General features: G+C 49.5%; 1 protein-coding gene across 1 annotated transcript; it reads right to left on the reverse strand.

Moving 5' to 3' along the window:
- Window positions 1–808: 808 nt before the first annotated feature.
- KLF4 (Kruppel like factor 4) lies at window positions 809–5,310 on the reverse strand. The gene is made up of 5 exons (XM_027708690.1): window positions 4,911–5,310; window positions 4,697–4,814; window positions 3,659–4,580; window positions 3,409–3,573; window positions 809–1,917 (listed from the first exon to the last, which is right to left on the reverse strand). Exons 1-5 carry the CDS (start codon window positions 4,913–4,915, stop codon window positions 1,742–1,744), a joined length of 1,386 nt encoding a protein of 461 aa, XP_027564491.1. The 5' UTR covers window positions 4,916–5,310; the 3' UTR covers window positions 809–1,741.
- Window positions 5,311–12,375: the final 7,065 nt, after the last annotated feature.

Raw genomic sequence — 12,375 nt, forward strand, 5'->3', positions numbered from 1 at the left:
TAGAACAATGAGGTCCCTAAGGACTGGTATCCCAGGGCTAGTGAGGACCTGAAGCATGCAGCAAGCTCACCACGCCGGACTGCGGCGGAGCACATGCGGCTGGAAGTATGGAAGCACTCTGGGGACCTCGCAGCAACATGTCCTCAGTGTACAGCTCCAGTATGCAGCCTCTGCATAGTAACCCTTCCCCAGCTACATGTGCATTCCTACAGGAATTTTGGCTTTTCATACACTGTCAAATTCCCAGGACAGAGCAGGTTTCACAAGGAACTCCCTGTGTAGATTATTGCTAAATGGTGTTTCACGCACAATACTCTTTATTCTTTGAGCCAAGTTCATTCTTTGCAACATTGATTCTCCTTCACTCACACTGAAGTGGTTACACCAGCTTATCTAAGAAATCCAAGAAAAAGAAGCCAGAATTTTTTCATGCTGAAAAGACAGCTACAAAAAAAAAAAATTCTAGTATTTGTTATCTTTCGAATGCACAAAGTCTCCATGTCCTCAGCAGAAGTGCTTCCTCTAACAAGTAATTCAGACTGAGTTACTTAAAAAACAGTAAAACTACAGTTTCATCATGCAGGTGAGATAAGTGGCAATTTGATATTCAGAGCAAAAATTTTCCTTACACTTTTTCCCTAAAAAGACCTGTGACATCAGCACTGCACTTACACAATCCCGTCTTTCAGAGTCTTGAGACTACAAGCTTTTGCCACCCCCTCCTTGCCTTGGTAAACTCAACCACTAACAAATACTTAATAAACTTTCTTTGGCCTTGTCCATGCACAGAAGAAAACTAGAGCAACCATTCAGATAAAATATTATAGGTTTATTTAAAACTTATTTTCATCTTGAATATGCAAAATACGAATTCCAACAAAATTTTGTTATTACTTTGTAGTTTACAAATATACAAAATAGAAGTTTGTTTAAATTTATATTACATATTTATTATGTAAAGAACTATATAGAAAACATTTGTTCTGCTTAAGGCATATTTGGGAATAAACCATTGTACAAACTATTGCACATCGAAACCACAGTGCATTACAGACTGTCTGCATAAAGTTATTTTCTTAGTAAAAAAAGATAAACCAGGTTTATTCACCTGATTTAGGTCACAATTGGCAATCGGAAGACAAAAAATATTTCCTTGTCAGATATGCAGCAGTTTGAGAACTTTGGCTTCCTGGTTTTGGTACCTCTAGAACCAACAGTCACTAAGCACCATGAAATAGGCTTTTAAAATACAATTTTGTACCTGAATTTTTCCTCCTCTTTTAACATTGTAATGGCTTTTAGAAGAAGAAAAAAAAAAAAGAAAGTACAAGATGACATTTACATCTAATATTGCATTGAAAGAAAATTAAGGGAATGTCATTTCCCTGTGTAATATCCCCACCCTCCGAACTACACACAGTCTGTTTAACCCTGATATCCGTGACTTCCAGTCACTCCTTGGCATTTTGTAGTCCGGAAATAATTCAAGTTGGATTTACAAATTGGAATGATAGAAGATCCAGTCATTGACCCCAACGTTGTCTTTTTTGTTCTCTTAAGTGTATAACTATAAAAAAAGAAAGTTGCAACGTCCATATGCAGTTATCCCTCTTTTCCACTCTTTGGAAGACTTCACCTCGATTTATCTGTAGTGCTTAAACTGTGTTTCTCCCCGTCTTGCAGAAGACAGTCCTTGTGCTGTAAATACTGAATCTTTAGGGAAAAGGCCCACTGCTTCCAACTAGAAGTGCCTCTTCATGTGTAAGGCAAGGTGGTCTGACCTGGAAAACGCTCTGTCACACCGCTGGCACTGAAAAGGGCGGTGGCCTGTGTGTTTTCTGTAGTGACGAGTAAGTTCATCGGATCGGGCAAACTTCCATCCACAGCCTTCCCAGTCACAGTGATAAGGCTTCTCACCTTTAAAAAAAAAACCAGGCAATAAAACACATCAGTTAGGGGGTTTGTTGTTTTGGGGTTTTTGTTTGTTTTTTTTTTTCTTTTGTGGCTACTAATTCTAGCACCTTTCTCTCAAGCGCTGTTAGAATTTTGTCCTGCTTAAAAAAAAAAAGGGGCAGTCAAATGCAATGGACTTCTTGAAGCAGTTGCAAACAAACTACAAAGACTAACAACGCAAGATTGTTTTTTCAAGATGTATGGGCACTATACAATTTTGGTGTCACTTAAATCTTCACTAAAATGCTCATTTCCATCCTCTTCCGCATAAGGCTTTAGAGAACCCAAGTGTGTATTTTTGCTGGCAATTTTACATAGCAACCAGAAACAGCTCAGCAGACAACGCATTTAGGTAATTGTAGGTCTCAAGAAGGAAAAAACAGCCAGAAACTATTTTCATTAGCTCAGCCTGATTAAGGACTCAATCTTACTAGTGTCTTCACCATAACAAACCCACTGTTGATGGCAGGATGAGCTTCCCTCACAATTTCAAACTCCCTGTCCTACGCACACTGGAGACAGTGCTGACTGGCTTGGGGCAGATGTTCACCGTTCACTTGACTGATTGTTTTTCCCCCACTGCCATTAGCTGAAAATGCAGCCTAACTACCACAGCACCAGTATATGTTTTTCCCTATCCCATCTCCTCCTCAGGAGAAAGTTTTGAATCGAGTTCACAATCCAGGGATTTAAATCATGCAAATTCTCAGGTAATTTAATCACTGTTATGGAATGCCCACGCTGGCGAAACCCGCTGGCTGTAGCTGCTTTCACAAGCTCAGTTACTGCAACACCACACGCTCAGCTGCAAGGTCGGAGTTTGAAACCAGGCTCAGATACACACTTTGGCAGGTTTTATCCCAATTCCAGCTGCTGACAATCGACAGTTAAACTGCCTCTTTGGTGCTGGTTCAGGAAAAGATGTCCTCCCACAATTAGGCGAGGCACCTCATCTGTGCTGCAGCTCAGCTGAAAGCCCCGCTCTCAATGGGCCCCATCACGATTTCCCCAAAAAGGAAGCAGCAGAGGTGCACAAACCTCTGCCCTACAGGAGTGCACAGCACTTAACCACAAGCAAAGCAAAAAGTATCTTTGAGAGAGGTCTGCTCCCTTCTCAGAAGTGGGCCAACACCATCTAGAACAACGAATCCTACCTGACTTCCAACTACCTGCTAATTAGCTCTCCACACAGCAAAAGAGAAGTAACAAACTCTGCCTTGGCAAGAAACCCACCTGGTCTCCGAGTCACTAAACCATTAAGCAAAATATCAAGCCAATAAGCAAAGGCTCCACAAGACTTCAGATTACCAAGAGGGGAAGAAAAAATAAAAAAGCCCGGAAACCCAGCAGAGAAAGGGTACATCTTGCTGCTTTTAGCCCTCCTCCTGTGCTCACACGTTTTCACTGTCTGAAGGACTCATCCCATGCCCCTCAGGCTGGGACACTGGAACTGACCTGTGTGGGTTCTTAGATGAGCCTTGAGATGAGAGCTCTTGGTGTACGTTTTGCCGCAGCCCGCATAGTCACAGGTGTGCGTGGCCGTCCTTTTCCTAGGCCACGACCGGCGTCCCCTCTTGGGCTTGGTCTCCTCAGGCAGGCAGCTCCCGGATGGCATCAGCTCTAGGGGTGGACAGGGAGGAATGAGCACCGCCGTGGCCAGCACCAAAGCGGGCACACTGGCTGCCCCAGCACTGCGGGCACTCACCTTGGTACTGGAGCGTGCTGGGTGGAAGCTGCTCGGGCAGGAAGGTGGGGTAACCGGGAGCCGGGGGATAGCCGGGGGGCAGCGGCAACGGTGGATGGCTCAGTCCTGGGGTGGCGGGGAGGCAGTCTCTGCCGCTCAGCATCTCCTCGGGCCCCAGTGAAGGCGTACTCCGGGAGGGCAGCTGGCGGCTGCCCAGTGCGAAGTCGTGCTGGGGGGCTCCTCGGGGGCTGCTCCCGTGCGGTGGCGGGGCCAGTGTGCACGGCGGGGCGGCCTCTTGCTTGATTTTGGGGACCATCCTCGGCAGGGGTGCGTAGGGGCTGCTGGAGCCATCGGCGCCGGGCGGTGGGGCTGCGGGGCCGCTCTTGGGGCTGAGACCTGGGTGGCTGTACTCGCCCACCGCCTTCACCACGAACTTGCCCTGCAGGCTGCCCAGGGGCGGCAGCGCCGCGGGTGCAGGCAGGTACACCGCGTCCAGGTCCGGCCGCATGAGCTCGGCCACGAAGCCTCCCGAGGGCGATACGTCGGTGATGTCGGCCAGGTTGAAGGGGGCTGCGGACCCGGCTGCGGGCGCCCCATCGCAGCTACTGCCGCCGCCGCCGCCGCCGCCGCCACCACCACCGTAGAGGAGCCCGGCGGGCTCGGGCCGGGGCAGCGGGTACGCGAAGGGCCCGGGAGGGCAGGGGCTGGCTGTGGGGGCCGGGGTGGCGGCGGGGGCCACCACTACGGCGGCGGCGGGCTCCTGGTGCATGAGCGAGTTGGAGAGGATGAAGTCGAAGTCCAGCAGCTCGTTAAACTCCTCGGCGTCGCGGCGGGGCCCCAGAGCGGCGGTGGCGGCTTCCAGCTCCGACGGCGGCGTCTCCACCGGCCGCGCCGCCAGTGCCGGCGGCGGCCGCTTCAGCTGCGACAGCTCCTCCCGCCAGCGCTGCGGGGACATTCGCACGCCTCAGCCCCGGCCGCACCCGCCCGGCCCGACGGCCCCCGCCCCGCCCGGCCCCATCCCGTCCCGTCCGGCCCCGTCCGTGCCGCGCCGATACTCACGTTGCCGGGGCCCGCGGGCCGCGCCGCCTTCTCGCGGCCCGCGGCGCCCGCCGCGAAGGTGGCGATGGAAGGGAGGAGCGTGCCGCTGAGCGCCATCTCGCACTCGCCAGGGGGCTGCCTGCGGGTGGGGGAAGACACAGCGGGGTCAGCGAGGCGGGCAGGGATGGAGGGATGCAGGGACGGAAGGGCTGCAGCCGCGCCCCGCAGCACCCACCGCATCCGCGCCGGGTCGTCCCGCCGAGCCGCCGCCGCCGCCGTCGTGGAGCAGAGGGAGGGAGGGCGCCTGGGACGCGCCGTCCAGCCGCGGGGACCCGGCGCAGCGCCGCCGCCGGGGCGGGGCCGCGGGAGCGCCCTTCTTCTTCTCTTTCTTGTGGCTCGGCGGGGCGCAGAGCGGCTTGTGGGGCGCTAGCAGCGCCGCGGGGATGAAGGCGAAGAGGAGGAGGAGGAGGAGGCGGCGGCCGCCGCCCGGCAACGCGGCACCGGCAGCGCGGCGGCGCGGGGCGCTTCCCGAGGAGCCGCGGCCATGTGGGGAGCCGGGCAGGAGGGACGGGGCGCAGTGATTCCAGTGGGGAAAAAAAGGAGGGAGGGAAGGGATGGATGGATTGATGGAGGGAGGGAGGGAGGGTACGAAGGACGTGCACCGAATACTCTCCGCTGCCGCTGCGCCCCGCTCAGCACTGCGCGGGGCTCCGGCCGCCGCCCCCTCTTATCACCTCACCTCGCGGGCGCGCCGCCCCCGCCGCCATAGAGACGGCCACAACAAACGGACATGTGGGGAGAGGGGGGGACACGGAGGGGAGGCCAGAGCGGGACGGGACGGGCTCGGGGGAAAGGGGGGGGAGCGTAAAGAAGGAGGGGGGGCTCCGCCCCGAGCGGCCTGTGACGCGAACGGTGACGGCGGTGAAGGGGGGGCAGGACGCGGAGGCACCAGCGCTAGGGATGCCCGCGAGACGCGGGGGCTCCCACAGCGGCGGCGAGGTGGAAATTCCCGCCGGGAATCGGCGGCCCGGCGTGGAAGGGGAGGAAGAGGAACGGAGCATCCCGAGCGCCCGGCCGTGCCTCACCGCCCTTCCCCTTAACCTTTTATTTTCGTTTTTTATTTTTAATTTATTTTTTCTTTATATTTTGTCCCTAATTTTTCTTTTCCCTTACCCCCTCCTCTCCTGTTTACTTTTTTTTTCTGGTCTCTTCTTGTTCATTTCCCGAAGAGCCCCGACAGCGCGGCTCCTTACACTCCTCGCACTCCAGGTCCAGCCTTGGGCTGCTCTTCGACTCCCCCCGTCGCAGGGGCCCACCGGTCCGCGGAGATGCGGCCGGGCAGCCTCGGTCGCGGCGGTGCCAGAGGCCGGGACGGGGCGGGAGGCTGGAAATAGTCCTTAAAAAAAAAAAAAAAGAAATAAAAAATTAAGCTACAGAACAATCCCCAAAACCAGAACACACTCAACCCAACAGGGAACCGCAGCGAACGGACCGGGCTAGCCAGCGGGAGGGCGGCCCTGCTCCTCCAGAGGGCAATGGCGAGCCGGCGCCGCGCCTCTCTGTCCCCCCTGGCGGGCTCTGTCCCTGTCCCCCGACGGGCCGTGTGCTTGTCCCCCCCCCGCCGGCTCTGTCCCTGTTCCTCTCCCTGCCGGTGGGCCCTGTCCCGGTCCCACTCGACTGGTTGTGTCCCTCTCCACCCCACCCCCGGTGGGATCTGTCCCGGTCCCCCCCGGGCGGGGTCTGCGGCAGATCTCTTCCCCCTGGTGCCGCCGGCCGCTCACCAGAGCTGGTCGGGCCGGAGAGGTGAAGTCTCAGCCCTACAGTGATTTGCAAACGTAAGCCTGAGTAACTCGCGATGACTAAATTAAACCCTAAAATAATAATAAAATGCCCGGCTTTATTTTAGAGGACCAGTTTTACTGGTTTTGCGTTACGAATGTTAATCATTAATAACTTTGGCACTAAAAAGCAGAGTGGTTTTTTTCTCTGCACAAAGTCCGTGTCTTGGCAGAGGATGTGCCAGGAACCACCGGTACAAAGAAGGATTAGTGTGTAGGGATGAAGGCTGGTGAACTACCAGGAGGATGCCTGGAGGGGGAAGGGAGGCACTTTCCCGGCTCAGAGATGTAGGACTGGTGGTCTGCACAACCCCCACAGCGCTGCTGCCAGGTCCCAGCTGTGACTCCCATCCAGGGCTTGTGCTCTTAAGTCTCTCTGACAACAACTTTAGGAATGAGCATCCAAACCATATGCCAACAGTTTTAGATCTAAACCTCCCCTCTAGCTTAGTCTCGGGAGAAAACCTCTTATGTGGAAACTTGCAGTTCTCTGGATATTTTTTTCCCCATCAGTTGCTTTTCATTTGTTTCCTCGTACTGTAAACATTAATTTACAGATCTCCTAAGCAATGCAGTGTTTTCCAGGTCCAGATTTCAGACTCAGGATCTCTCGAGGCCAACATTAAAATAAAAATCACATCTCTTATTAGAAATAGGAGAACAAGAATGGTTCAAAAGCAGATAAGTGATCTCTTTAAAATAAGTGCCAGAACTTCACCAGTTCCAGGAAGACAAGGCTTGAGTATTGCAGGCCAAAATAATACAGGTTGCTTTCACAATCTTTCATTAAAATAGACTTGATCGCAGTGTTTTTCGGTAATTCAGGCAGACGCATGTGAGGTATGTGTAAGCTCATGTTAAAAAGATGTGGCCCACTTTCATCTGAGTCTTGATTTTGAATTGTGTAAATGTTGGCAGGGTGCTTGAAAAAAGTGTATGTTTGCAGGCATTTGGGGAGACCAATGACACCTGTGTTTGAACATCCCACATAAAGATCAACACATTTTTTTTTCATAATGAAGTACAAGGCAAAAGGTTTCCTTTTCCTCCCTTGAACAACAGGGACTGTGATTTAATGGTCTGTGTGTGGAAATTAAATGCATTAAATTTTCAACTGTTCACAGCTAATGCTTTCCCAGCCTACATAACAACCTAAATGATGTTTTCTTAGGACAGACTTACGTTAACATGCCTTCTGTTGCCAGCCAACCATTTCTCCAAGTCTCAGTTTGCTCTGAATTTCCCAATTTTCTCAAAAACTTTCCTTCTCCTAACTCAGAACACAGCATGTTTCTGTGCTGTTCAAAGCCAACTTCAGGGATTGCCTAATCCTGATAGAGAATTGCACAGAATTTGTGTCCCTCTCACCTTGGGATGTGCAATGACATTTTTCCAGATGATGCTGTGCTGGGACAGAAAGAAGTCTGCTGCAGCACTTGCCATGCCAGACTGCTGTGGCCTCTCTAGGTAGAAGGAGATTTCTTCCACATCTACAACATTTTGTGGTGCAAGTGGGGTTGCCATAGGCTTGCCACCGGTGCTGCTCATCCATTTTGGGAGCATTATTCCCTGATGCAGACAACCCATATGAGTGGCCAGTCCAAGCAGTAATCCACTGCAAGTGCAGGGCAGAGTAAAAATGACTGAGTGAAAGGCCTTAGTGTCTACCCTAAGTCAGTGTTAAACTGATCTCTAGTGTGTAAAAACCCCAAAAGACAGGAAGAACCCAAGGTGATGGAAGAGCACAGGTTTCTGAAGCAGAGACAGCCATCAGGAAATGGCATCACATATTAAAAACATCAACAATGAGAAAAAAGTTGAGGCAATTGTGCCTGAAATAAAGACCAACCTGTTTATCTTGATATGTTTATTTTAAAGCTTAAGTTTGGAACTCGATTTTCAACTAACTGGCTCTCAGGGACTACAACGTGCAGCTTATCCCCTTTCATTTGGTTGTCTGTGAGAGCAGCTGATGGAATCAGGGACTGCAGACTTTGGGAAAGATTGTGGCACAGCATCCTCAGGGTCAGGCAATGAGATGCTTTCCCAGCATCTCTGGGATTGCATTTTGTTATCTCTGCAGCCTGCTGCAGCAGACAGCCTACAAGGCCAGAAGCTGCCGGGGTCCTGCTCCAGTCCTGGAGAACTGGGAAGGAAATCATGATGCTGGGTTGTATCTAATAGCATCCCTTCTTGCTGCTTCATCTAAAGCAGCAATTCCATAATCCTTGGTGCTGTGCTGAGTTTTACCCTAACAAGATTGCAGGTGAAGTGGGTGAAGTTCAAGGAGACTGGGCACCTGGAAGGTTTCTTATGTCCCATGCCTCCCAAATTATCTGACTGCAACTACACTGTGGACGAGAGAAGAGGAAAGTGTGAGGGATTGCACACACACCTGCTGTGAAAGGCACACTCTGGAGAGTGCAGTGCTGAGTATCCACCATCCTTCCACAGGACCTCTGCTCACTGAGAAGGATGAGACAGTCCAGAGCCACGGTCACCAAATTGCCTTCCTGTGTTCTACTCAAGGAGACCTGTCTTTCGGGTATCTGTTTTGTTGGGGGTTTTTTTGCCATGAATTGTATAGCCATAATAAAGTGCAGCTGAGCTCAAGTTTTATTTATCTATTCTTGCATGGGGTATTTTGTTTTTGTTAAACAGAAATAAACCCCTGCTCAGCTGGCAGTTATGCTCGTGGATTATTAGTACAGTGCAAAGGGCACATCTCTGAAGATTATGAACAATTCCAGGCAGGTTTCAAGCAGCAGTAAGTGCATACATACACAGATGGCACATGCAGACTTAGAATCATAAATGTTCGTGCTGGGAATGTCAGCAGTGCCTGTGGTCATATCTATTCTCATCTGCTTTTTGAAAGCCTGACCGTATCTTGTTGATAGTTATTTTATTTTTCTAGGAGGTATTTAAAAGACACGTAGGTGTGGGACACAGTTTAGTGGTGGGCGTGGCAGTGCTGGGTTAATGGTTGGGCTGGGTGATCTTAGAGGGCTTTTCCAACCTAAGGGATTCTGTAATCTGTGAACAAGGTCAGAATGACCCAGAAATAGTTATTGTCACCATTCAACAGCATTGCTCTAGTTTAGATCAAACACCCTGCAGTGAGGTGCTGTAGGAGTGTGCTGTTGGTCTTTCATTCCCCTGTAAGAATTAGTGTTGCTGAGAGTTTTTTTAAGTGCTGATGCCAGGAGGTCTCTGGACCATGAGGTGCCTTTTTTCTGCTGGGCAGCCAGCAGGTTTTCACACCCCAGAGGGAAGGATCTCCATGCATGGGAGAGGCTTGATGATGACTTTCCCTTGTACTTATGATACATCAGCCCAGTGTTTCTTCCCTGAGAGCCTGTAACTAAGCAGGGCCTAACCTCAGGGGTCCGATTCTCAACAAGAGTTCAGGTTGTGATTCCCACTGAGTTTCCCCCAGGGTGATAACTCCTGTCTGAGATTCAGGTATCTATTTCCAGAAATGCTGATCCCCCACATCAAGTACTATTCACTTAACCTCCCAGCCCCTGGCAGTGGCAGCCAGTACCCTCACACAATTTAGCACCACCAAAGCAGCAACTTTTCTGCTTTCAAGCAATTCAAGAGTAGTTGAGTTTTTCTAAGAGGCAAAAATATTGTTGAGTTGTTTATGGAAAACAAAGAGCTTTATGCTTTTTTTTTCTTTTTTAAATCAAACTTAGGCATCCTTGCTTTAATGGGTTTGCTCCATCTGTCATTGTTTTAATGGGTTTGCTTCATCTTCGAATTTAGATGTTCCCCAAACTCCAACAATGACTTAAATAAGTGACTCCCACAGTGGGATTGGTGCACACAAGAACTCCACAATAAGCATCCTTTTTAAAGTCCTGCATGTAATGTGGGGACACTCGCACACAGTGAAGAGGATGAATTCTTATTTATTTGTTTGTTTGTTTGCGATTTTTTGCATGCATGGGGCCGGTGCATTGTGTTTTTCCAGACCCAATGGAGGAGTCACAGAAAAATAAGGAAAACTTGAGAAATTACCAGCTGTTAACTAACCAGAGGATGGTCCCCATTGATGGGTTCTAGGTTTGGTATATCCTAGAAGATGCAGGGAAATGTATGTGTGAGAAGACCAAGTTCTCTGTGGAGATGTCTCTGAAGAAACCAGGTATTGGGATTACTATTAATTCACTTTTTGTCATCCTTCTTGGAAGGATTCTCTCATGATTATCTGTGTGAAATTTTTAAGGCAATGCTGTCCAATAGCCTCTGGAACTTCTAACGTATCTGTCTCCCTGGAATAATCCCTTTTTTGCTGCAAGAAAGGGTTTTGCTCTTTGACCATCTTCCAGCCCCCTCAATCATTGTGGAAAAACTATGCGAAAGAGATCTTCCCTATCCTCCCTATCTCAGTCTCTTGTTTTGTAGTATTGCTCACCTTTTAATTAGCAATCTTTAACTAATAACCTCTGTTAATAAAAATGAAGTGTCTTACTACAGATTTGGCTTCTCAGAACATTCTCGAGCAGTGTCACTATAAAATGAGTTCATCCTTTTCTTGCCTGCGTAGTCCTGAAATGAAGCGATTTTCGCTCATTTCACTTTTTTCCTAGTTTCTGAAGCTGATGGGAGCAGGGAAACTTTGGCAGACCTGCCTGCAGTCTTGGGAAGATGGCACACCTGCTCTGTTTTTTGCTATTTCTTTGCACGTATGAAAAATGGCAACATTTTGCAATTAAGGAAGGGAAGCTCTAATACTGGACAAATTCATAAACGGGTTTCAACACCCACCAAGGAGAAGTTGGCTCTCACAGTTCGAGGATTTTTCAAACCTTTCTCCCCCGCTTTGCTCCGAGCGTCTTTTGTTTGTATAAAAGTGGGCTTCTGAGGAATATAATCTAACTTGATAACACGCTTCCTAGCAAAACAGATAGGAGAAAATCAGCAAATACACGAGATCGCTGCTTCTTGTGCATAATGCGTTTGAATTTGCATAAGTAAGGGAGAGCTTAGCAGCAAAGTGCTCCTGAGTTTAACCAGGAGTATTTACAATTAAATTTGTGATAATGAGGTAGGTAATCACAGGATAGTAAATAACACCTCTGCCATCTTTCAATGGTTCTTCCCATGCCGCGTTGTGGATAAATTGATCTGGACAGCTGATTCGCCCAAGATGTATTTTTAAACTATTTGCTATGCTGAAGTCAAGAACATCTGTTGTTTCCCCTCACCAGCATCCAGCAGAGGAAATGACTAGATAAATATTCCTCTCATTTGAACAGGAGTAAAGACACTGTAGGAGAACACGGGGAGAAAGGATCAGTGCTGCCTACTCTGAGAATAAATACCAGGCTTTCCACATTGTTTCCATAAATGCCTCCAGCTCTGCTCCAATGTTAATGGACCAGCAGGAGCCCATTACTCTATGATAACAGTCCTTTGCTCACTTAATGAAAGCAATATGGCAAGTACTCTCGGATTTTTGACATAGACATTGCATAATGATGTACAGTGGTATTACTGAAGGACAGTTTTTGTGGCTCTATCGCTTCCAGGAAAGCTTTGCCACGGACAACAGCATAGCCAGGACCCTGTTAGTCAAGAGGCACACGGATGGCTAGTGGCACAAAATATTACCTGTGACACCTTACCATGGGCAGAAGAGTTTAGGCTGCCCATCCTTGCTGGATGAGAGTTTCACTGCTCACTTCACAGGCTGTCACAAAGCAGGGCACTGAGAAGTGGGGACAAAAAGTGCCATAGGAAATCAATAATGAGGAAACACGAGAAAATTAATAATGGTGCATTCTGAGTAGGGATTGAATAGCATGCAGTAATTGAGGCCCAGGGCCACGCTCTGCACAATGAGGAAGAAAC

Source organism: Neopelma chrysocephalum, unplaced genomic scaffold (genome assembly GCF_003984885.1).
Source record: "Neopelma chrysocephalum unplaced genomic scaffold, ASM398488v2 Primary Assembly neopelma1_96472, whole genome shotgun sequence".
NCBI lineage: Eukaryota > Metazoa > Chordata > Aves > Passeriformes > Pipridae > Neopelma > Neopelma chrysocephalum.